Consider the following 26932-nt stretch of genomic DNA (forward strand, 5'->3'; position numbering starts at 1 on the left):
AATGGAATGGCGAAAGAGTCAAAAAATAGCATTAAATTATAAGTACAGCAACAGCATGCTTTTTCCAAAAGAAAAAGAAATGAAATGAAATATATATTTTTTGAAATTCTCTTTTTATCTTTCTGCCTCTTAAAATTAAAACCGCGTAATATTGAATGTGGCAGCCTTCATGTTTAATAATAATATTTAATAATACATTCTATTTATTGTTTGTTTTATTTTATTTTTAAAAAAAAAATGTGTGTAGTGCAATAAATAAATAATGCCTGTTTTTTTTTTTTTAATTTCTTAGCTGACTCTATTATAAATTAGCTAAATAATAATGGAATGGAATTTCTTTTTCTTTTTTACTTTTTTTTTTACTAAATTTTTCATGCTTGTGTTCTAAGTAAGGTGTGGATATTTGTAGACACATGAATGGGAAGAGTTTGATACATTTTGATGTTAAATGCTTAGAAATATGTCAAATTGAGTTATATTTTTGTATGGTAATATTAAGGTTTAGTTTGGAATTCTTGTAGTATTTTTTTTCTAAATAATTGAGGATAACTTTGTTTCGATTAGTGAATTTAAACATTCGATTTGAAAAAGTGGGTTATATAGTATTTGGTAAATAAATAATTAATGAAAAAAATTATTTTTTTAGTCATCAAGTTTTTAATAATAAGTGTGTGTTTGCATCCTTGAATTTAAAAAAATGTAACTTTGTAGTCTTCAAGTAGTTTATAATAAAAATAATTTATTTGGTCCTTGAGTTTTGAAAATGTCGTACTTTTTTAACCATAGCTTTTAAAAATAGGTTTAAAAAATAAATATATGATATTTGAAATTAGACAAAAAAAAAGTTTTATAAAGAATATGTTTTTTAGAAATTATTATTAGTCATTTGAGTGATTTTTAAATTCATTTTTAAAATGTCATAAACAAAAAGATATATTTAAAAACTTTGGATCAAATGGTTCTATTCTTGTAACTAATAATATATTTTTAAAACTTACAAAACCAAATATACATATTCTTAAAAAACTTGATGACTAAAGGATCAAGTAATTTATTTTAACGTAAATTATGTTGTCTTAGTCGCACGAGTTAAAGTAAATCTGTTATTAATTTTTTTACTTTTACATTTATAATTTTAAAGAATTGTTTAGAATTAATTTTTTTTCTTTATATTAAAGTTTAAAAATTAAGGAAATAGCTTTGTTCTATATAAATTAAAATAAATATTATATGGTATATTTTGTAAAAAAAAAATAATAATATGATATTAAAAAAAAAACGCATTCAATTTATGGAAATTAGAAGATTGATTTGATTTTGTCATACAGAAATAGACACATAAAATAATTCTTAAATTAAAATTGTTTGAAAATCGTTTATGCTTTAATGAAAATTTACAAAATTTATTTTGCAAGTTTTAAATCCGTAGATTATAGTTTGAAAATAAAATCAATATAATTATTAATTTAAATAAATTATTAATAAAAGATGTCGATATCGACATTTAATAGTTGGTTTTAAAATATGTCATTTCATATATGTTACGTATGTTTTTTTAATGTAGAGTACAATAATTTCTCATTATGAAATGGAGCCATGTGAAGAATAATGTTGGAGGGAAATTCTAATGTTAATCTAATATCTATAATATGTGTGTGTGTGTGTGTGTGTATTGGAGTGTGTCACATATTGTATTTAAACTATTCTTAAAAGTTGGTGAAATCTTTTTGTTAGGTGTCAAGTTTTAGATTTGGCCATGTCTGCTATTCTTCTTTTAATTCAATCTTATTATTAAATTTTCATTTATTATTACCTTATTTGAATTCGATTAATGTAAGTTGATCCATAAATTTTAATTATTAACTTATCAAACAATATTAATTTTTGAATCATAAGCTTTTAATTTTATAAAATTAGATTCTAAATTTAGTGTTAATGTTGCATTTTTAATCTAACTAGGTTCAATTTCTTGCCTAACATAATTAGTAAACATGTATTGAATAACTTTGTTAAAATTCATAAATATCAACTTAAAAACTTATATTTATAGGTTTAATTAAGTTGTTTAAGCTACACTTTAATTTAATGAAAGTAATTAAGAGCTTATGACTAAAAACATAAAATTGATTATAAATAATTTTTGTTAATGGGTTGTTTGAATGAAAATATGTTTAAAATACTTTACATTGAAAATAGTTGTGGTACTTTGTAATGAATGTTGCTTCTTTACCCATGCAGTCTACCACCTAGTTTATAAATACTCCTCGTTTATTGTTATTAATATTAATACTCACTCTCTCACACAAAAAAAAAAAGAAAAAAACAAAACAAAACAAAACAAAAATTATTTCATCTTTTTTAATGGTTTATAATGTCAAATTTTGGATAAATAAAATAGTTTAATCTTGAAGTAACAACAATAATTAATTTATATTTTTGAAAAAAATATTAAATATATTTGGCCGTTGCGCGCTCGTTAAATATTTATTTTAATATACTATATATATTATTGAGAATTAATCTCTTATGTCTTCTCTTTTATTTTACAAGACCGAATGGGTTGAATCCTTTCTATTGTTAGGGCTTTTGACTTCTTAGATCTTCGAACATTATTTTTCTTTTAGTTTTGGTAGCATTTTGTTAAAAAGAAAGGTATGATTCATTGGGTTTGATCTTGACCGAAGTCGAGTGAAATTTGTATTACCATGTAACACTAAAGAAATAGTAAGACTACTGTTTTTCCTTCTTTTTTTTTTTAATTTATAAGAATTAGTTCTCATTTGATTTGACCACACTTTTGGATTCTTTCCATCCATGATTTTGTTTTCTGTTTTTCTAGAAATTGTCTTTTTCTCTGTGATCTGCTTTCAAAAATTGCATATTGTATTAACCAATTTTCTAAATACTTATCTATATATATTATTGCTTCATCAATAATTATTGAAATATAAGGTAGGTTACATATGATTCAATTCTGAATAGCAAAGGGTCAAGATGGCCGAGTTGGTCTAAGGCGCCAGTTTCAGGTACTGGTCCGAAAGGGCATGGGTTCGAATCCCATTCTTGACATTTCCTTTTTCCTTTTTCCCTTTTTATCTATTTACCTTTTCTCACTCAATAATATCTATTTTATTTGTTAATTGCTATTTTGTTTTTCGTATGTCATTTAATTATGACAATTCATAAGATGTTTTTTTAGAAAAATAATAATAATCTTGCGTATTAACATTCATACCCACACAAAACCATTTGTTTTATAAGAGTAAAGATAATAGAATAAATTGTAAAAAAACTACCTTTAAAAGTATGGTGGAAGTTATATCTACATTTTTATATTGACTCATAAACTTTTGAAAATGGTAAAATTAGACTTAAATATTTATAACACTCAAATATGGATTGAGCTATATAATAATCTATCCCACTGCTACTTGCCAATCTAAATCCAATTGACAAAAAGAAAGTCTAAAACAACGATTTTTTCTAAAGAAAATCTCAAATATTGTGAAACAGTCCCACACTTTCGAATAAGTTTTACAAAATCATAAAATACACTTGGGAGTAATAAATTATTGTTACTCTCTTAAACAAGTGGGTTAGTTTATACCCAATAAAAACAAAAGTCAATTGGTAATGAAAATGATAAATTATATACATATGTGGTGGCAACCACAACCTCAAAATTTAAAGATGAAAATTTAAAATAAAAAATAAAGTCAAAACAAAAATATATATTTTTTCAAGACTTTAGAAATAGAAATCTTATTTTCCTTTATTTTTATTTTTTGGTAGAAATAAATAATTTCCATTTTCATCACCCCCCCCCCCCCCTGCCTTCCATAAACTTTAAAATTCCCTAAACAATAATTTCTCAGAATCAAAACACAATATTCAATTTTCCCAAATCGTACAGAATATAAAGCGGTTCTCCAAATTTCCAAAATTTTTCAAGATTTTGTTTCAACAACATGTTCTTAGGTTCTGTTTTTCCATTTAAAAACAGAGGAACCAATTTCAAAATCTATCTCAACGATGAAGCTTTTATCGAATATCCAATTTTGTTTTCTTGATAACGAACCTTTTTTCAACGTTTTTGTTTTTATTTTGAAAACTTTGTTGATCTTCTTATGTGGTCTGTTCCCATTCTTCCTCCGATACTTCAAATACTTCAAGGCCTCCGATGAGAAACAGCCTCTGTTTGAAGATGATGATCCCTTTTCAGTTTTAACCTTCCGGTTTCCAACTTATGAGGAATTTTTGAAAACTAAAGAGAATGTTGATTCAAACGAGAAAGATATTCTTGAACAACACTGCTCGATTCCTTCGAGTCCTGCTTCAGATTTCATTCTTCATTCTAGAGAAGGGTCAGAAAATTTTTCTCCAAATGAGTTGGATTGCACCAATGATGTTGGAATCGAAGACGATTTTTTTGATTCTATCGAAACAAATAAATTTGATAATGAGGAAGACTCAGAAGATGATGGCTTTATAAAAGCTTTGCAAATTCATACTATGGAAGCCAAAGCCAACGAGAAAGATTTTCTTGAACAACACTTCTCGATTCCTTCGATTCCTGCTCCAGATTTCTTTCTTCATTCTAGAGAAGGGTCAGAAAATTTGTCTCCAAATGATTCGGATTGCACCAATGATGTCGATTCTATCGAAACAAATAAATTTGTAAATGAGGAAGATTCAGAAGATGATGACTTAATAAAAGCTTTGCAAATTCAGATTATGAAAGCCAAAGCCAACGCCAAAGCTAAATCTATGCTGCCATCAATTCCTGAAGAAACAGACTACTCAATAACAACAAATGAAAGCGATTTAAAGCCATGGAAGAAGAAACAAGAAAGCTTCAACCACAGAGATATAACAAAAGAACTCCATAAATTCCACAAGCGATACACAGAAAAGATGCGAAAATACGACATTTTAAATCGTCAAAAAACGTACGCAAAAGGTCAGTTCTTGTCATGATTTCATTTAACATCCCTTGCAATTCTGTTTCAATGAATGATAACCCAAGTCGACCTTTTTCAGAGTTGAAGATGATGCAATCGAAGGAGTCGGTGGAATCTGTTTTAACGAAGGGGTTTTGTGTGTGTAAGGGAGAGAAGAAATCAGGGGGAAACAGAAGAAGAATTGATGGGGAAATGGAGATGGTGTATGTGGTGCAATTATGGGTTTCTTGGGAGTTCATAGTGTGGGAATATAAGAAAGCTTTGGAGATTTATGGGAGAGAAGGCTACGGAAGTTGTAGATTCAATGGAGTTGCAGAGAAATTTGAGCATTTTAAAGTGATGATAGAGAGATTTATGGAGAATGAAAAGATTGAAGAAGGGTCGAGAGTTGAATGTTATCTTAGAAGTCGACTTGTTAGGAGAAAGCTTCTTCAAGTTCCTCTTCTCAAAGGTAAGTAAAATCTCTATTTAGTAAAGTTGTCATTAATTTTTCAAAACTATCTTCTAATGCAAGATTTGGTACAACTTTTACCAAGATTGACTTATAAAATGGTGTCACAATGACTTAAAAACGAAAAATGATCCCTTGATAATTTCTTATTCATACCCGTTCAAGGTCCCACATGGTATTTGAACTTTTGGAATAGGTTTCTATCATAATTATTCGCCATGATTTAGAATTATTTTTTAAAATTAGTCGATAGTATTTTGAGGGATATTTGAGATGGTAGTTGATTGCATGGACGATTTGATTATGAACATTTTTTTTCGTTTTGTGGCTATGTTTTTATTCTTATGATATTATTTATATTTTGAAATCGGTACACTAGTGGAGTGGTAAAAATATAGCTATGATTTTCTAAATCTAAAATGTGCACATGTATTGGAAATACGATCAAAATCCCATGTTAGTTAGGTAAAAGAAGAATAACAAAAAGATAAAAGTCGGAAGCAAAGTCATGACAATGTACATTATATAGTTTTATTTCATCATTTCGGTGAGGATCTCACCTAAGTAAGATGGTAAAATTATTTGATCTTTATAAGATACACGAGTTTTTCTTTTCATTGTCAATTGCTTGTGAGATAAAACTCCATGTTTATCTAATATGTTTCATATAGTTAGCTACAAATTAATAAAGAAGCTAACTATGTATAAGTTTGTCTTTTATGATTGTAGAAGATGAAGTGAAAGAAGAAGGGTTCGAAGAAGATAACAAGGAAAATGCAGTTACGATCGATAGGCTTATTAATATACTACAAGAATCCATAAGAATCTTGTGGCAGTTCATTCGAAAGGACAAACTTGTCCATATCTCGACTAATTTAAAATGTCATTTAGAAGCAAAACAAGAATTTACAAGTCCTTCGCATTTCGACATTCAAACACAACTTCTCTTAGATCTTCACAAGGTTTGTTATTTTTTCCATTAAACTTCATTTATCCATCGAAAGTACAAAATCAAAATCTTATTATATCATTAAATTACTCAAATACAAACTTTGTTTTTTTTTCTTCTTTTTGTTTTTTGGCAGAAAAAGAGAAAATTGAAGAAGATAGTAAAGAGAAAAAAGTGGATGTTGAAGAATTGCAAAGAGGAATTAGAAGAAGATGAACCAATTGATGATGAACTTTGCTTCTTAACAATGGTGGATTTGAAGTTGGTGTCAAGAATGTTAAATATGAAGAAGATTACAAGAAAACAACTGAGTTGGTGTCACCATAAATTGAGTTGCATTACTTTCCCAAATGGGAATATTAAAATACACCCTTCTTCATTTCTCTTTTCTTCCTCATAAAGTTTTGTTTTGTTGCTTTTTTTTTTTTTTTTTTTATTAGCAAATTCGAGTTCGTGACATTTATGTTTGAATTGTTAAAAAAAAAGTTCGCTACAAGAGAAAGTAAGTAAAAACTTAAAAATGGTAGGCTTTTGTTGGAATGCTTAGAATTTGTCATTAAACGCTATACACAACTCAAAGCGAGTTAGTGAGCTAGCGTTTAGGAGCCGCGCATCCTAATAGGGCTTCGAGGGTAACACCCTCGAAAGCTCTTCAGTTTTTGTAGTCGAGTATATGTAATAATTTACGTTTTTTTACCCTAGTAATAATATTTGTTCTCCCTTTACCTATGAACATAGCTAACACACTGATAATAAACTACATATATTTGTGTATTGATCTTTACGTTTTTTGTATGTCTTAATTGTTGATTTCATAACAATTTTGTATTTTTTAACCTGAAATTTGTAGGAACCTACTTATAACTTCATGTTTATGTTTTTTATTTCTACTAAATATCTATTTAACACGCTTAAGATTACAATTATTTATAATTGTAACTACAGCCACACTTCAGAGTTTGGTTATTTCAATTTACCCAATTATGTTTACTGTTATAGAAGAAATGGAATTTTGAGGTATGTATTGGCAGTAAGAGTTTAGGTTATATTGACATAAAAAGAAAGCTTTGTGTGGGTTAGGTATAAAAAAGGTAAAAGGAAATGTCAAGAATGGGATTCGAACCCATGCCCTTTCGGACCAGTACCTGAAACTGGCGCCTTAGACCAACTCGGCCATCTTGACCTGTTGATAACAAACTTCCAATAACCATTACCTATTTAATAAATGTTTTTGAAGTCATTTATTAGGCTTTGATAAAAAGAATAATAATAGTAATTATCATTAACATAAATATATTTTTCAAAATTTATGGATGAAAAACAAATATACCTTTTAAGATCAATAAACCAGTTGCAAACACAAATTTTAAGATTATTAACTTTACTTACATGGATAAAATGACTTTCAAACTATTTTTTCTTTTCTCTTCCTCTAAAGACTAATTTTCAATACTTAAACTTATTTTGAGAAACTTTAAAAATAAATAACATGAAGTCTTGTTTTAGATAAAATATTTAACTACTTTTCTAATAAATATTAAAATTAGTCTCTCAGGTTGATTTCGATTTTTATATAAAAATAAAAAATAAAATTCTCGATAATTCACATTTAGTAGATATTTAAACATGAAAAAAACTCAATTGTGTGATTTGTATTTCGGATTGAATACCTCCTAAATTATAAATTTGATTTATAAATCTTTGTTTTAATTTTTTTTTTTTATAAAATATTTAATAGGTCTTCGTAATTCTAAAGTTACGTTTGTGTAGTCTGTGTAATATGAAAGTAGTACATAATGGCCAAAATGTTTGTATAAATTTGGAATGAAGTAAATTTAGATAATGGTTTTGTGATAACATAAGGTACCAATCTTCAATTCCAAATACTGAACACTTCCAAATATCCTTTTTTCACCAATGTACCATGCTCAATACTCTCACTCCTCTACAACTTATCTCAACCATTGTTTTCAATAAACCCAGTCCCCAACACAAAGACAAATCCTTGGTGGTTGGTTATGGAGCATGTAAGCTTCACACTTCCATAGAGCTTCCATGGATGAAGAAGATGATGTATAATTGTTATACTCACTGTATCTCAAAAACCCACTGCCCATTCGCTCTCTAATCTCTTTTCTCTTTATTGGGTTTTGGGTAACACTTCAAGTTATCGCCTCCCTCAGTTTGCTGAATCTGTTGAGATTTTATCTTCAGGTTAGTGATTAGTGTTGATGGGGTTATTTAAAATTACCCCTTTTGCTTCTTTATTAATTCAATGGCGATTTATGAGTGAGTAATCATCTGGGTATTTGGAAATTAGTCTTGTTATGTTACATTGCTAGATTTTATGTATTCGTTTGGTTTTGAAATTTGATTTATGTTACTTTTAAATTTAGGTCTTAGAAATGCATGTTCTGGCATGCAATGCTCCGCAACTGCGAATGATGGGAAAATCGGGTGTTTCGACTTCGACCCATTTGTTGGGAAGGAGAGAACTGTGCTTTGATGGTGTCTCTTCTGTATGCTCTTCTTCTCAGCCTTCTACTTCAAATCCCAGCACTTCAGAATCCATTTTCATTCAAAGGTTGTTTTTCTCTCCTTTTTACTTTGTGCTACTGCATCATTTGATCAAAAATTTTGTCCATCTTTTAGCCATTGATATGTTTATAGGTGTTTTAGCTTTGAGTTTTGTTGTTGGTTTTGGACTTTGTGGGAAGTTATGTAATTAGTTTAGCTGATTATTATTCAGGAGGGCTGATGATGACTCTGGGGATCTTGGTTCTGTAGTGAGTAGAAAATTTCTTTTCACGACTCGACGGACGTTATTTGTTAGTTTGTCTCTGAGTTTGTGGCCTTATCCTTCAAGGTACTCGACTACTTGCCTAGTGTTTCAGCTTTATCCTCTGCTCACTGAACACGCATTTAGTTCTTCTAGACTGGTCTCAACTTGTCATTGTTATTTTCTATGTCACAGATGAAATATTGTGGCGACTAACGGTCACATTTGTCATTTTCGTGTGTGGAAATGAAATGTCGTGGTTAAATAGCAAACTTGTTAAGTTTGGAAACTAACTGCTTGAACAAATCTTCCCTCTCAACTTGAAATATGCAAATTTATGATCTAAGGGTTCTAAGAAGCACAGTTGTTAATTTACGGAAACTTGTATAGATTTGTACGGCTGTTTATACTTTGCGTTACACTTTTATGAAATAAACAACTTATTTATAACCAAGCTGTGTAGTGTATTTACAGCTCAAGCTTTGGGCGATCCATCTGTGACCATAGATGAAGTAACTCCCACTATTTCACCTTCTGGATCCCTTTTTCCTACAGAGGTTCTTTCTTTTCACTTGATATTTATATTCGCTTTCTTTCTACTTTGATTTGTTTGGGAACTTTATTGCATTGTTGTTATTTATCATGCTGTGCGAATGAGAAATTATGTGATTGACAGGAAAGAATCGCCCAATTATTTGAAAAAAATACATACTCTGTTGTCAACATTTTTGATGTGACTCTGCGTCCTCAACTCAATGTAACTGGTATGGTTGAGGTAATCAGCAATGAAACAATGATTAATGTTGTATTAGCAACTTTGACACATTACATATTGGCATATCCCAAGCCGTCTATTGTTCTCCTTTTTTGATATTCTTCATAATGACCCTAAACACTATCCGTAGATTCCTGAAGGAAATGGGTCTGGAGTAGTCTGGGATGATCAAGGACATATTGTAACAAACTATCATGGTGAGTGTTCGTAACAACCTAGAGAAATGGTCTCAAACTCTCCACACACAACTAAAAACTACTATATATTGAATGGCTTCAACAAGGATCATCTGAATCTTGCAATGTAGTTTTACCAAAAAATGGTATTTCACCTATTGTACTTTAGACTGTAATTCTAAAAGAAATGCAACATTTCCTCATAGCCTTTGGTTTTTATTACTTAACAGTAATTGCTAGTGCCCTTGCAAGAAATCCAAGCGCTGGGCAGGTTGTTGCACGAGTTAATATTTTAGCGTCTGATGGGTGAGGACACTTGAAGCTAGATCAATATACTACTGTGCTAAACAACGTGTATCTGTTTCCTCAATTTTCTAAATCTTTGAATAGGATACAGAAGAATTTTGAAGGAAAGCTTATTGGTGCAGACCGCACAAAGGATCTAGCTGTTTTAAAGGTAATACTTGTCAACTTTAAATTCTTATGCTTTATAGTTTATTGAAGAATTTTCACTTTTGGATGAGTATTGTATCTGCTCAAGTTTGGGCTGGGCTGAGTACTCTTCTTTTAAAGGAATTAAACCGATTTCTAATCCTGACATCTGTTTGTTTGCATTTTAGAAGTAGTTCTAATGTGAACAGCCGATGCATTAGTTTAGAATAGTTCAAGCATGCATGATTACCTTTGTTATTCCTGTCAACATATTTTTATAACTGATTGTGGACTCTGAGACTATTGCTCGCCGTCAAAAGTCTAACAAAAAATGAGATAATCTTTGGTCCTTGCAGGTAGATGCCTCGAACGATTTATTGAGGCCAATCAAGGTGGGACAGTCATCTTCTCTTAAAGTAGGGCAACAGTGTTTGGCAATTGGAAATCCTTTTGGTTTTGATCATACTCTCACAGTTGGAGTCATTAGTGGGCTAAATCGTGACATTTTTAGTCAGACTGGTGTCACCATTGGCGGTGGAATCCAAACAGATGCAGCTATCAATCCTGGGAATAGGTCAGTTTAATATTCATTCTGAAATGAATTCTTCCACATTCATTCTTTCTTTAGGCAAATATTGTCTTTTTATCCCTTTCTTTGATTGCTGAATGTGTTACTTACCACCTCATATATTTAATTTTGACATCAAGGAGCTCATGGTTTCCTGTATCTTTGACAGTGGAGGTCCTCTACTTGATTCGAAAGGGAACTTAATTGGTATCAATACTGCTATTTTCACTCAAACAGGTAATGTCCATCCTTCTCCTGCCAAGTGCCATTTCAACGTTTATAGCACTCAGTTTCGTCCTTACTGTAATGATGGGATAGCTGATATGATTTTCACATTTACCTAACCTCGTTCTACTCTTCAACGACAGCAATTTGGAATGTGATTAACATTACTCTGTACTATTATGGTTACAGGAACATCAGCTGGTGTTGGTTTTGCAATCCCATCTTCAACCGTAGTCAAGATTGTACCTCAGTTGATCCAATTTGGTAGAGTAAGTGATCTTGGTTTCTAGTGAATTAAGGTTAAATTAAAGTCTAGTCCTTAAAAATTTATCTTTTGTATCCGGTAAGTTCTTAGACTTTAAAATGAACCGTAAAAAGTATCTAACGAGTCTCTAAACTTGCGATTTGAAGTTTTTATCTAATAAGACATTCAACTCACAATTTTTTGTTCTATTGGTATGTGAATTTTAAAAAATGTCGATTAGGTCAGTAACCTACTAGATGCAAAATTGAAAACTTGGAGCCTTATTAGACATAGAACTAAAAGTTTAGGAACTTATTAGACACTTTTTTTTCTAAGTTAAGGGACCAATTAGATATAACATTGAAAGTTTTCAAATCTATTAGACACTATTTAAAGTTCAACGACTTATTTGATACAAACTTTAAAGTTCAAGGACTAAACTTATAATTTAACTTAGAAGATTAATTTCATTACTATACAAGATTGTGAGACTTTCAAACCATTCATGACTAGCATTCTGGGTTTCCATACAGGTCGTGCGAGCTGGCATAAATGTAGATTTCGCTCCTGACCTAATCGCGAATCAACTCAATGTTCGTGATGGAGCTCTAATTCTGCAGGTAGACTCCCAAGACTAATTCCATCTTCTTCTTTGTTATTCCTTTCCTTCTAGCATGCATCACGTAATTCAATTTGACATTATTTATAATCTTTATTTTTATAATTTGGACTCCTTAGGTTCCTGCCAATAGTCCTGCAGCCAAAGCTGGACTATTGCCCACCACCAGAGGTTTTGCAGGCAATATAGTGCTCGGGGATATCATCGCTGCCATCGATAATAAGCCAGTAAGCCCTTCGTTTCTTTCCCAGAAAATGTTGCATTTCCAGCTGCTGCCTTAAACAAGGAGAACATTTTCTGTATAATTGCATGAACATTCCCTCCACAATATTCAAGAAAGTTACCATTGATTCTTGAGGATATATATGGTTTTCTCGTCTGTTTACAGGTAAAAAATAAAGCAGAATTGTACAAGTTATTGGATGAGTACAATGCAGGAGACAAAATTATTTTAAAGATAAAGAGAGGAGGGCAAACTCTGGAGCTGCCGTTGATATTAGAAGAAAGTCAGTAGAAACCTTGCTAATAACACACTAACCATTTCGACGTTCTACTTGAAATCAAATGGAGAAGAAGAAGATTAAAAGAAGAAGTAGAAGTTAAGCGAAGCACGGGGTAAAATGAGTGATCTTTTAGTATAAAATTAAAGCTTTCCATGAGAATTGTTTGTTTTGAGTTGCATATTTCATATTATAACAGCAACCAAGCATGAAATGTGGTTTGTTCTCATGTACTGGATTCAACTTTTCAACTTGATGCCTTGTTGGTAAAGGGAGAGATGGGAAGAATCAAATATTTGCTTTTCATAGAATCGATGTAAATGTTATGTAAAGATGAACTCCCATTGATTAATCTAATGCCCATGATGGTTCAATTAAAGAGTCAATATGTGCTTCTCTGCTCTTGCTTAATTACTTCATCTTCGTTGTTTTTGCTCTTAATCTACTCTGTTTATTCATTTTGTTTTGGAAATAATTTTATGTCTTATTAATTCATTACATTTAGGGTCGAGAACTTCATTCCTTGTCTTAAACACTTGTAGATGTCAAACTTATCCTATTTTGATTGAGCCATCGATTTTTAAATGTATACAAATTTAAGTAGTCTTGATCGAAGATTAAGGTGGATTATTACTTCTAAAGGTGATCCACCAACGAAATTGAATTTCGTTAAATCTTCCTTCTAATTTTATTTGTATGTGAAAGCATGTCATTACCATCATATTTATTCGGATATTCATCGAAAAAAAAAAAACGAAACAACTTTTATTGACGAATAAGATAAATAAAGTACAAATTCCTAACACTAAACCCAATCAAAGCTAAGATGGTCCGGTAATCAGAAGATGGAGGCAAAAACTTGAGAGAAGGCACTCTCAAGTCACCACTTAGGTTCGTGTCATTTGTAAATAGTAGCAAATAAATTTGGATTCTCATTTAAATTTTTCTTTGAAAATTGTCCTTGCGTCAATTCTAATAGATAGTTTTGTTAATTTGACATTTGAATAAGTCTCCATGCTGCCTTGATGATTTCAAAGGTAATATTAGTTAAGTGTCGAAATTAATTTACGTAGGATAATTTATGAGTGTAATTAAAACAACTATGTCAAAATGAACTTAACCTAACCGTAATTGACATAACTTTTTATCTTCATCGTGGAGACGAGACGTTTAATTATTTATCTTACAATTGTTGTACCGAAAAAACTATTACGAGTCTCACATGAAAAACAATTTAAATAAAACTTGGAAAAATGTTGTAAATTGATACAATTATAAAAACTTATGATTTAAATTTATACATGGTTACCATTTCAAGATTTAAATTGATATAATGTTCAAAGTTGTAAGATATAATTTGACATTAAAAGTTAAGGACCTATTAGATATAAGGTTGAGAAACATTAATAAATAACAATTCAATCTCCTTACCCTACTTTGAAATGTGTAACAACGTTAATATCTATCATGAAAAGAAAATCACGAAATTCTATTATTTAACAACTTAACTTAGTACTTAAAAAGTTTATAAATAAATTTGATTTCTATAAGTTTATCAACCATGTAATAAATTTGATTAAAACATATTTAATATTTATTATAAAATTGACTAAATTATTACCAAACTCGATTATTCATTTTATGCAAATTTAAAGAAAAATGTTTCTTTTTAATCTAGAATACAAAACAAATATATACTCATAGAAAAACAGGGATAATATACGAATTAAAGATTAAAATTTGAGTTTTTACGGATGATCTATCTTTCATTCTACTTTAACTTCGGAAGGAAATTATCGAAATTGCAATGTAATGCAAATTTGAATGTTGAATGAAGAAGGTTGTGATATAAGCAAAATGTTATAATAATATATAACTTAGTTGGAGGATAAGTCATACTGACTTAACATAGTGTTTGTGCATATAAATAGAGACAGCAACTACCCTTTCTTCATTTAGCCGATTTCAGTTTTTTTTTTTTTTCTCCTCTTTCTCTTTCTCTTTTTCCCCCCGAAAAACTAAACATATTTATTTTGCCTTTCGCTTTCTCTTTCAACTTACGCTCTTTTCCCTCCCAAAACTAGGTTTCCGCCTCTAAAATGGTCGCCGATAAGCCTAAAAAATCCAAGCCCGCCGACAAACTTGACGCCGACGAACCTGACCACATTGACGTCGAGCTTGTCCATTTCATCGAGAAGTTACAGGAGGTTCAAGACGAACTCGAGAAGGTCACCCTCTTTCTCTCTCTCTCTCTCTCTCTCTCTCTCTCCCTTTACTTTCTGCATCCATTTTTTTTCCTATTCTATCACTCTAAATTTGCGTTTTCTCCACTTTAATTCTCTACGTGAACTTTTATGTTAGCTCAATTACCAAGGAGGATGTTTTTTTCCCCCTTGCTTCTTTAACTGGAGTTTATTTAATTTCTTACACGTTTAGTGTGATAAACCTAAGTTGGTTATGAACATAAGTTGCTTCTTTAGCTTTTTTTTTTTTTTTTTAATTACCTTTGTGAGTTGAGGTCCCAGACGAATGGAATTGTGCGATTAGGGATAGTTTTCTTGGCTTATGATTCTTGTTTGGAATGAGGGTGGTTTAGGCGTTCTGAACTGTAATTGTGTTAAATTGACGCAAGTCCTGGTTTTTATAACGTGTCAAGTCTTAACCTGAATTCTCTGAGCAAAAAGTGTTGGGTTATGCTTCATTTGAACAATTTGATAGGTCTTTATCCTACGATTTGATATTTTTATATTAATTAGGGATGCCCATTGACATGGACAACTAATTTGTTTTGGAAGGAAAATAATTTTTTTTTTTTACACTAGGATTTGTAGTTAGAATGTGTCTTTCAGTGTTTTAAAGCTCAAGGAAGTCACGAGAAAAAAGAACTGTGGGGTTTTTTTTTTAATTTTTATTATATATATATATATTATGAGGTGTGCAAAAGAAAATGTAAAAAGTTATATATATGGTAACTAATAAGATGATGAAAGGCTTAAGAAAATAGATTTTCATTCCTATTTGAGAATGAAAGAATTTTCATGCGTTTCTTTCTTAAAAATTAGACTTTTATTTAAAAGAAAGGCAACAAGTCAGACTCAAGGCTCTAAAGCATGCCTCACAAGTTCTAATGCTTCCACCTCAAGTGGGGGTAAGGAAGCCTCACTTTTTGAAGTGATGTGCTGAGGCCCGACCTTGGACCAAAGCATGCCTAGGCACATGACTCAATGGTCTTTCTAAAACACTGTGAGACACATCTTTATTTCGGTGGTATGATGTTTGCAATGTTCGTATGTAGGTTTACCCTGCCCCACCTTGTTTTTGTGTTTTTGTTTTGTGAAGGAGTGGTATGAGGTTTTCGTTTTTTCTTTATTACATAGCTAGAATTTTCTTTTGATATGATTCCGAAGTTCAGTAGAAGTTCTTTCCCATGTGAGATTTTAAGCAGTTCAGTATTGTGTCAAAAGATCTTAATTCTTGTTCTAGGCGTCTAAAATGAGTATAAATCTAGGACTTGGTAGGCAGTTTATACTAAATATTCATCACCATGGCCATGTTCTGCCAATATTTGATTTATTACAATTTCTTTTATATCGTTCTACTCAATATCTAATAAGTAGACTTGTACTTAGCCTTGATCCTTGGCATTCCACAGGTTAATGAAGAAGCAGGTGACAAAGTTTTGGAAGTTGAACAGAAATATAATGAGATAAGGCGGCCTGTCTATTTGAAACGGAATGAAGTTATCAAAACTATTCCAGACTTTTGGTTAACTGCTGTTAGTGCTCTGTTTATTATTGGAATTATTTGTGCAGCTATTTACTATAAATTGTTTACTTTTCTTTGCCCCTTTGATGCTCATGACCAATGCTTGTTTTTTGCAGTTCTTGAGTCATCCTGCACTTTGTGATCTCTTGACTGAAGAAGATCAGAAGGTATTTTGCTTTAATATATTTGAATTCTAATTGTGGGTTTAATGAAAAATGGATATTTCTGCAAGTTTTTTATACTCAATTTATATTGAAATCCTAATTTAAAGAGACTTTTGATGTTGTAAGAATCAAATGCGTGCAAGTATATACTCTCTTAACCGTTGCCTGTTGGTCTCTTATTCTTGGCACAGATCTTTAGGCATTTAGATTCTCTTGGAGTGGAGGATCAAAAGGATGTAAAGATGGGCTATTCCATCATGTTTGTAAGCTTCAGCTAACTTGGTTGATTTACTCATTTTCATCATTCATATGCTACTTTTTTGGCCTATTTGGTATCCTCTTTCAATTGCAGAATGTGATGATGATCTGTCACTGAACTCCTTAAATTTACAGAGTTTCAATGAGAATCCTTATTTTGAAGATAGAAAGCTAGAGAAGACATATACATTCTTTGAAGATGGAGCAATTAAAATTACTGGAACAACAATCAAGTGGAAGGATGGCTCGGTAACTGTTATTTCTATCAAAACAATAATTCCAATTGTTCATTTGATCAGATTAATGACTGATGGTAATCTTTATAGGGTGCCTCAAACGGAGTTAATGGTGAGAAGAAAGGGAAGAAACGACCGCTGACTGAAGACAGGTGCTTCCTTACCCCTTCCTTTTTTATTCCATCCATCTTGAACAAAGTCATAGGACCTGAAGGTTTGACAATGACCTTGGTACTTCTAGCGAAACCGTGCTTGAAATTCCCTTAATTGAAACTGTAAACGTTTAACACATTTAAAACGTGCTGCCCTTTCAACTAATGCTTTACCTTCTTCAATTGTGTGGTAAAGATTTACTATGATGGTTAATAAGCCAACAATTACGATTAACTTTAAAAAATAATCTCTTCAGCTCAACCACAGGGCTAAGCAGAAAGATGTGAAAAGGGTGGTGTACTATTTATTTTTCTCATACATTTCTGATTTAATGTTAACCTAAAAATTTCAAAACTTAGTTTCATTCAAGTCTTTATATCTACATTATTTAATAATTGATCATCTACCAATTCTATGTTTGAAGGGGTTCAATGGCTTCACCTCTTCTGTAATGTCATTTACCATCTTTGGTTCGGGGACCCTGAGTGAGTTGTCTGCTCAAATTATCATCCATATATAATCAATACTAGATCTGACCAGTTGCCCACCCTACCTACTCCTGTTCTTATCGTACATCTTTGCCTCTGCTCCGTAGAATCTTTCAGTGGCATATGTTTCGGTCTCCTTTCCCATTGCTTTGATAAAGTGAGCTATGATTCAAGTACAAGATTCTATCATTACCACCTCAACCATTAGACATCCAACCTATATTGCAATGACCCAATTACAGGAGTGGAGATCCACCTATTGAGCTACATCTACTCAAGCCAAGTGGGGCTTGCATCAAGGAGTTTAGATTCGTCTTCTACTCTACTATTCTATTCCTTGATTGTTCTTTACCTAAGAAGGGGAGTTTGTGGGAGAGAGAATCAAAATTCAGTTCATTGATTTTATTTTTTGATGAACACAAAACAATTTAATATATTATTTTGCCTTTTTAAAAAAAAGTCATTAGAAATTTGTTTAATACATTGAGAGCCAAAAACCAATTAGGTAACAAATGAAGAGTTATTTTTTTAACTAGAAATTGATCCTTTGAAAAATAGAATAATACCATGATAAATTTTAATGTATCGTTTTATTAAAATAATTTGTTTTATTCTTGACAGGTGCAATGATTTATTCAGTGTACCGAAAGAAAATTATTCAAAGCTACAATAGATGAATAGTCTTCTGTACACTAGTGTAGAATAATATCATTTAAAAGTTTTTAAATCCGTGTATTCAACATAAAGTTTAATTAGATATTAAAAGGTATTTAAGGAAGAAACTTCTGATTTTCCAATACGTGCTGATGTTATGCTTCACTGTTGAGCTCTTATCCTACTACAATGATTTATTTTTTCATATCCTCAATGAATTTTCTTTGTCAAATCAAAAAGTCAAAGTTAGTAACACCTCCACTTTTCTCTTCCTTTTGTGGTACCTGGTTTAATTTAAATTTAACATATTTGCTCACTATTGTTCATCAATATTGATGTATGCAGCTTCTTCAGTTGGTTTGGTGAAACCGATCAAAAGGATATCACTGAGCTTCATGATGAAGTAAGTCTGAACATCTTTCTACCCCATAATAATATAAACGCTTGGCTTGTAAATGCAACAACGTTTTATCTATTAGTTTTTTTGGTTTGTACTTACGTGCTTGGTTTTTTGACTTAAATGCAGGTAGCTGAGATAATAAAAGAGGACCTATGGCCCAATCCTTTGAAATATTTCAACAATGTAATCTCCTTCGCCTTTTTTTTATATCTCTTTACCTATTCTTTGAGCCCATTCATTTTATTTTTCAATTGTTCAGCTTGTTTAGACACCCCCTGTTCCATTAAGCTAAGTTGCCATTGTTTTTTCCTGCTCCTTGCCCTACTTTGGAGTCTGGAATACCAATCCTTCTATCATAGAAACTAGGGGACGCATCATAACAAATGCGGATGTAAGAAAGTTAGAGTGGCAGTTTACACGGGTACATGAATTTCTTAGGCTCTATTTTTTTTCTTTGTTCTCTATGCCTCTGTTGGGAACATCTCCCAGCTCTCATGTTTGTTTTTAGGAGAATGGTTGGATTGGGGAGGCCCCATTATTGGTTCCTTGTGCCTAGTTGTCCTTGTTTCCATGTTCGTGCTCTTCTGTTGCTTTCCCCTTCTATTAATTTTCTCTCAAAGCTTGACTAGAGAAATCTTTCACGAGGATAGATGGCCAAGAAGGTGAGATTCTTTGAGAAGAGGTGTTGTGTGTCTGCCTTCTAGTGTTGCATTGTTTGACAGGCGAATACATTTGTTAGATGAAATGTATTCTCCTTAAAAAGGTGTAGCAGATTGGAAATGGCCCATCTGTTTTTTTGTACCTTCCCTACCCTTGTGTTGTTTTGCATTCCTGTTTTGGGAATTTTGTTCGAGATTGCAATGTTGTGAATTTTCACTGCCTTTTTTGGATTACTACTTTATTGTTTCTGGATGTTCCTCTTTCAATTATAGATAATTAGATTTGTATTCATAGTCGTACTTTGGGCTCTTTTTAGTGTGTTGTCTTTTGTTGTTTTAATGGAAGTCCTAGTTTTTCCAAGCAAGAAAAATGAGGTTTCTTCTAATTTCTTTTCAGGATATTGATGAAGACGAAGAGGACTCTGATGGGGAAGATGATGAGGTAAACAGGATTAGATTTCACATTCACCATTGCACTCATTTATGTTCTTTTGGGTCTGTCTCCTGCTTTCTTCCCATTCATGAATCACTTACATCTTTTTGACAATCATTCCTGAGCCTTCATCTAGTTAACTAGAAGTGATGGGAAATAGTTAAAAGCTTCTAAATCTGTTAAGTGTCGAAATATTGTACTTGGTCGAAGTCTAATGTTCTGCAACTTCGTTGTTGCTTAAAACTGCCTGTACATGTAAGCCTATCTACAAGTTCAAAAGTAATTGTTCGAACTTTTGATGATACATGTGTAGGAGAATGGAGACGAAGACGACGACGAAGGCGAAGAGTGAAACATAGAGGACAAACCCATTTTAGACACCCCTGCTTAGGTACCTTTTTTGCCTCATTATTACGGTTAACATAGGATATCAATTGTTCCAATCTGAGATACTTGTTGAAGTACTGCTGCCATATTTATACGTCAATGTTCTATTTATCTTCTAGGCTATTTTGGCCTTACCATATCATTTAATACACAGCTCAATCATTTCATGATATCTTTTCATTTCACATAATATTGTTGCTGGAAAAGGACTCATCACGAAACTGCACGTAGTGGTCAGTAAGGTATGGTGATTGTCTTTACGAGTATAGTTGAGGTACAAACAAGTTAACACTCAGGGGGCGTTTGGGGGAAGGGTTGGATTATGGGGGGTTAGGGTTATGTAATCCAACCCCCGTTTGGGGGAAGGGTTATGTAACCCTAGTTTTAACTCCTTAACCCTTCCTCAACCCTTCTTCAACACTTCTTAACCCTTCTTCAACTTTTCCTCAATCCTTCTTTACAACATTATCATAATACTTTCTTCATAACCCTTCCCCCAAACACATCTTATCATAACACTTCATCCATAACCCTTCCCCTAAACACATCTTATTATAAGTTTTAGTTTTTGAAGTTTCAAATTTTATCTATCATGGTCTATGCTTAAAAAAAACAATACTATTAATTTTGTATCCAAATCTAAATTTTGAGTTTTTTTTTTCATCTAAAATTAGGATTTACGGCTTGTTGAAGTTGATAAAACACTTTCATAATTTCTAGATTTGTCATTGATTATTGTGGATGGTCCGTCACTTCTTTTTCTTCTCGCTTTTTGACTCTTCCAATTTTTTTCTATTATTGAATGATTTATTTTTCTGATCTTCTATTTCTTCTTTGTCATCTTTTGTCATTTTTGACGAGATTAGTTGAAGCTATTTCATTATTATTTCAATATTTTACATTTTTGTGTTTGAAAAAAGTCAAGATTGTCTAAATATCATTTTAAATTATCTAACACGATCGTTTAAATTTGAAGCTCTTTTTTCCAATGTTTTAAGCGAATTATCCGATTGTGTTAACATAATTTAAATCATCGTTTATCACAGTCAACATGATTGTTTAGTATGGTCTAACACGATTGTTAGATTTGAAGTTTTTAACAATTATTTATATTAGACTATAAGATATTTATCATAATTGACATGATCGTTTTTTATGATCAACAGGATCGCTATAGTCAACATGATCATTTAAATTTGAAATATTTGGAACATTTTTTTTCATTGTTCAAAAGATCTACACGATCGTAGATAATTTTTTGGATTGATTCACGATCGTTTAGAAGGATATTACTCGTGTTGACTGAATAATAGAGTGTGTGGTCGATTAATTGCGTGTTGGTTGGGTTAATTTTGGTACTTTTTATTGTGGGTTTGTGATTTTTTTTCATTTTCGAAATTGTTTTATATAATATAAATATTTTACCGGTTTGTGATATTTGAAAAAATATATTTACAATTTCATCTAACACAAGGAGGGAGGTACCTATTTAAAAATAATTAAAAATAATAGACTAGTTGATTTTTAAATTTCGAATATGATAGAGATTAGACACAAATGTTGGAGAAGTTGGCTAAATGAATACGAATCTTAAAATTTATAAACTCGATTTATAAATTAACTAATTTTTTAAGGTGAATTGTTAAAAATAGAAAAAGAAAAAGGAAAAATCAACAGTAAGAAGTTGCCTTTTAGTGATTTTTTTCTACGAATTATAAATAATTATTTTTTTAAGAAAAAACCCCTAAACCCTGAACCCTAATTTTAATTCACCCTAATTTGTTCTATCGGATGGGATGCCAATTTGTTCGATTTGGAGCAAAAGTGAAATCAGATTAAAAACTTGTTCGATTTAAAGTCGATTTCAAACTGTTTTTGTCAAAATTTAAATGAAAGAGACATTTTTTAAAAACACAGTCCAAACATTATATTATAAGAACTATAACTCATTAAAATTGGAAGCCAATTGTTGAACTCAAAACACCTCATTCAAATTAGACAATAATCATAATGATATATTGAATATCTTTAATTAAAAGGGAAAAGTAAAAAGAAAGATTTGAGTTAGTATATAGTGCCTAAAAGAGAGTTCTAGGCATCTTTTGTATGCTTAATAGTTGAAACTTCTCTAAAGGACTTGTAACCCTTTTTTTTTGTTATTTCTATTTCTTGAAGTGATTATCATGAACACATCAAACGACGCATAAGAACTAAAACTTTTAGGGACTGTTTACCTTAGAAATTTATAGATGTGGTCTGTAAACAAGAATAGTCGTGTTTGGTTGTATATATTATGAGAAAAATATAAAACGAAATTTATGGTTTATTGTTAAATAATTAGTTGTCAGTTTAGTTACCATAAAATAAAATAATTTAAATTTTATTAAACCTTCAAATTCTTCATAATTGATAAGTAGGGGTGTAATCGGGTTGGATTAGGTTGGGTTGGAAGACATTTTCAACCCAACCCATATTTTCGGGTTGGTTGGGTTGACAACCAAAATAATCCGAATTTAGTTTCCAACCCAACCCATAAAATATGGGTTGGGTTGTCGGGTTGTTTTGTTTTGTTTTTTTTTTTTCATTTCTACATCTCAACAAAGCCATCAACTACGAACATGACCACACTATTTTGCCCATTTTCACTTCTCACCTCACTTTCCATGTTCATTAATCATCATCTATCTACAAAATAACCAATCAATTTTGCAATCACATTCACCATTTTGTTAAAGAAATGGTCATGTGTAAAGGTCATTTTTCTATCATGATCTATATGAAAACATAACAAACATTTTATAACAGGTTGTGAGATGATCATATTCGGATGACGTGGGTCTATGGGCGAGGATGAGATCGAATCGAAGGGCGGTGAGGATGAGAGACCGGAGACGAACAGCGAGAGGCGAGGATGAGAAGACGAAGGATTGCTTCGAAGGAGGCCACGTCGCGACGAGGATGAGAGACGAACAAAGTCGAGAGAGGAGAGACGAGGAAGAGAGGCGCGCGTGAGTCTAGGGTTTCTAACTTTCTTTTAACTTTATATTTTATTATATATATATTAATTCGGGTTGGGTTGGGTTGGGTCTCGGGTTGGAGGGTTGAAAATTCGGTTCAACCCAACCCGAATTAATTTTCAACCCTCCAACCCGAGACCCAACCCAACTCAACCCACATAATATAGGTTGGGTAGTCCGGATTATTCGGGTTGTTGGGTTAATCTTACACCCCTATTGATAAGTATGGGTTATTGATATTTATAATAAATAATTTCATAGTACCCTCTGATCTACAGACCAACATTGCTTTCAAAATGGTTGGGACAGATCAAATCATCCAAACCACCTTTTACATTTTCATATGCCCATATCCTTATCAACCAAACCAAATAAATAAATCTATTATTATTATTATTGTTCTTTCTTTCTTCCTTCCATCCGCATCTTAAATATCAGTTAAGATTGTTTGGAGAGCAGAAAAACCGATCTACTAAATGATACTGTCGTCGACTTCTCTGAGATCTCATTTATTGCAAAGGTTAAGGAACGAGCCAACAAGTTTTGGGTCGTCTCTCTCTTAGTTATAATATATTGGAGTACGTAACGTGTTAGAGGATTGGTAATCCTAGATTTTTTATGTTCTTTATTTTGAGTAGGATACAATGATTATGTCTCGTGATATTGTTATGTAGTTGTTTGAGGTTAGAGCGTTTTCGTTCTCGTCCTAAAGAACAATAAATATATATAAATAAATAAATAGAAAAGGTAGAGTAAATGAGGAGACCAAAATTTAATATGGATCATGAAAAGTATTGGGCCCAAAGATGAGGAAGGAAAAAAGCAGATGCATTGTTTGATATTGGAAAAGTAGTCCAAGAAAAATCTCAATGATTTTTGCTTTACAAATGACATATGGGCCTATCCTTTGGGCCCATTTTGTTTGTTGTTAAAAGCTCCTCTTAGCATCAAAAAAACATACTTACTTTTCCCTTTTTCTTTTCTAACCCAATTTTCCTCCTAAAATTCTAAATAAATCCTTTAAAACTTTCATTGTACTCATTGCCACCTTTATTCTATTTTAACATTACTTACTAAAGGCTTCAAACATGTTATAGAAACATACTTGGTTTGTTCATGTTTCTAAATAAATAGTTCATGTCTTAATTTTGTCGTTCTTTTCGTTGTGGTCTAATTAGTATTTTTCTTGTTATTTATTTTCACATTCATAAGGTATTACAATTAAGCTAATTATTCAATAAAATATACAAAACCGATATGATACCATAGCCCTAAATCCTAGGTTTATAATTTTTAGTAACCGTCTATCGCCTTTGTTCAAACTCTGATGATAAAAACCTATAATACAAATTTTATAACAATTGAGTTGCAATTATTTTGAAATCAATCAACATAATTGAATAATACTTGAAAATATAAAGGGTCAAATTCAAAATCCTAATCTAAATTAGGACATAGAGAAATATATATATGAAAACATTGAAAAGGAGGTATGAACATGCGAGTAAAGAAGAAGTAAGTTTGTAATGATAATATCGCCGCAAACCTAAGAATATTTAAATAACAAAAGGTTTTTAAATCATGAAAAGGAAACAATTATTTTTAATTTGATAATATTAATTAGGGTTAAGCAAGGGACCATAATTACAATTAGTAGCACATATATATTTACTTAATATTTGTTTAATTAAGGTTTTTTATTTTAGAAAAAATGATATTTAATATAATATGTCCAACCTTTGCTTTTATGTCCATGACTTTGAGGAAACTTCGAAAACAAAATTTCAATTAAAGTATATATATTAAGAACATTAGGTTATTAGATAAATATAATATAATTGAATTTGAAGTTCATAATATATAATATATTTCATGTTAGAAGGCTCAAATGTGAAAGGCTAATCATTTTTAGGTTTTCATATCAACATAATCATCATATATTAGTTGGGAGAAATCCCCATTCAAATAGTAATCATTATGTGCAAAATTTAAAAATACCTTTTGTAAAAAGAAAAAAATTAACAAGGATTTTCTAATCAATCTTCGAAGACTTAAGTGTACATTCTCGAATTTTGTCATGTTTTATTCTAGGGAATTTGAAATCACTACTAGAAAAATGAGATATAATGACACTTGAAATGAAGAAAAAATGTATGGATGAAATAAAATGTGTCGTTAAAAATAAAAAATGCATAATTTTAGCGAAAAAAACTAATATTGGATTTTTTGGATCTCCAGATGTAACTTTATACCATCAGAAGAAAAGGAGTCGGGAGATAAGATATCTCTTGATGCAATAGTTGGCATGTTAGGAGATGGAAGAGAACTTCTCATGCTATTAGTAAAACGTCGGCAGTTTAGGAGAACTTCCGATGCATGTTAAGCTACGTTGAGAGTTGGCATAGTTTTTCTACGCTTCGTTCTTTTTTAATCTCATAGTTCACAACTGTCTCTCCCAGATAAAAAAAAACCCCTCCATTTGCCGCATCCCTTATCTTTAGAAATAAAGCTCAATCTTGATTTGGTCTTGGTCATAAGCTTAAGCTAGTAGAAAATTTGTGCCAACTCTCGACGTAGTCCGACATGTGTCAAGAGTTCTCCCAAACCGCTGATACTTTAAATAGAATGTCAACAGTTCCCCCACAACTCCTGACGCTTTAGTAATAGCGTCAGGATTTCTCTTCCATCTACCAACGCACCAATTGTTGCGTTGGAAAATACCCTATCTCTTGACGCTTTTTCTCTCAATGGTGTAAAGCTGTGTCGGGAGATCCATAAAATCTGAAAGTAGCATTTTTTCCCATCAAAATTATGCATTTTTTTATTTTTAATGACACGTTTTACTCCATTGATACATTTTTTCTTCATTTCAAGTTTCATTGCATCCCATTTTTCTAGTAGTGATATATGAAACCCGAATTAAGAAAGATTTAAAAGAATTGAAAGCTACTATTTAAACCAATAAGATGCATTATTATTATTATTATTATTATTATTATTATTATTATTATTATTATTATTATTATTATTATTATTATTATTATTATTATTATTATTATTATTATTATTATTATCTATATTATCTATATTATCTATATTATTATCTATCAATCATAGAAACTTTAAAGTTAAACATACTTAGACAAATCTACATTTGGTGATTTGTTGGAATTTTTTTTCTAAGAAATATGTGGGTGATGACAAAACATACTGAAAGCACGCATGTTGGTTTGTGGGAATAATTTTTACTTTTAGAAGCAATTTAAGACAAGTAGATAACATGATCAGATCGCAGGAGGATGTTAGGGCATCTAATCCTGAGGTCGATAATACACGTTTGATGCTAATTTTTATTTGTTATTCTAGCTTTCAAACGAATTTGTATTAGCATGGGTGGATTATATACATAAAGTTATTATTACCAAATAAATTCATGACCAAGAAAGGAAAGATATATTTTTTCCAACCTTGCTAAAAAAGATACAAAAACTTTAAAACGATGCGTATATGATAATTTATAAACTATATACAACCTAGATCTATACTATAGGCAACATATTAATTAATTAAATGAAAAGACTAGATATTATGATGTAAAATAGATATCATTAATGCAAAGATAACTCAAGCTAGTCAACC

General features: G+C 31.1%; 2 protein-coding genes and 2 non-coding genes across 4 annotated transcripts; 3 read left to right on the forward strand and 1 right to left on the reverse strand.

Moving 5' to 3' along the window:
* The first annotated feature begins 2988 nt into the window (after positions 1–2988).
* TRNAL-CAG (transfer RNA leucine (anticodon CAG)) lies at positions 2989–3069 on the forward strand. Its single transcript has one exon. It is a non-coding gene; the product is annotated as a tRNA-Leu (tRNA).
* Positions 3070–7463: 4394 nt separating this feature from the next.
* On the reverse strand, positions 7464–7544 carry TRNAL-CAG (transfer RNA leucine (anticodon CAG)). The gene has a single exon. It is a non-coding gene; the product is annotated as a tRNA-Leu (tRNA).
* Positions 7545–8230: 686 nt separating this feature from the next.
* On the forward strand, positions 8231–13065 carry LOC103498478 (protease Do-like 8, chloroplastic). The gene is made up of 14 exons (XM_051090214.1): positions 8231–8575; positions 8758–8945; positions 9111–9227; positions 9604–9697; positions 9817–9915; positions 10046–10112; positions 10322–10397; positions 10482–10548; positions 10880–11097; positions 11261–11328; positions 11506–11585; positions 12094–12180; positions 12299–12406; positions 12568–13065. Exons 2-14 carry the CDS (start codon positions 8767–8769, stop codon positions 12691–12693), a joined length of 1386 nt encoding a protein of 461 aa, XP_050946171.1. The 5' UTR covers positions 8231–8575; positions 8758–8766; the 3' UTR covers positions 12694–13065.
* Positions 13066–14634: 1569 nt separating this feature from the next.
* On the forward strand, positions 14635–20448 carry LOC103498737 (NAP1-related protein 2-like). The gene is made up of 10 exons (XM_051090215.1): positions 14635–14907; positions 16332–16454; positions 16561–16611; positions 16800–16871; positions 17002–17115; positions 17193–17254; positions 18743–18800; positions 18924–18980; positions 19854–19898; positions 20203–20448. The coding sequence occupies exons 1-10, from the start codon at positions 14779–14781 to the stop codon at positions 20239–20241; spliced, it is 750 nt and encodes a 249-aa protein (XP_050946172.1). The 5' UTR covers positions 14635–14778; the 3' UTR covers positions 20242–20448.
* The last annotated feature ends 6484 nt before the right edge of the window (positions 20449–26932 follow it).

The sequence above is a fragment of the Cucumis melo genome, chromosome 9 (genome assembly GCF_025177605.1).
Source record: "Cucumis melo cultivar AY chromosome 9, USDA_Cmelo_AY_1.0, whole genome shotgun sequence".
NCBI classification, from domain to species: domain Eukaryota; kingdom Viridiplantae; phylum Streptophyta; class Magnoliopsida; order Cucurbitales; family Cucurbitaceae; genus Cucumis; species Cucumis melo.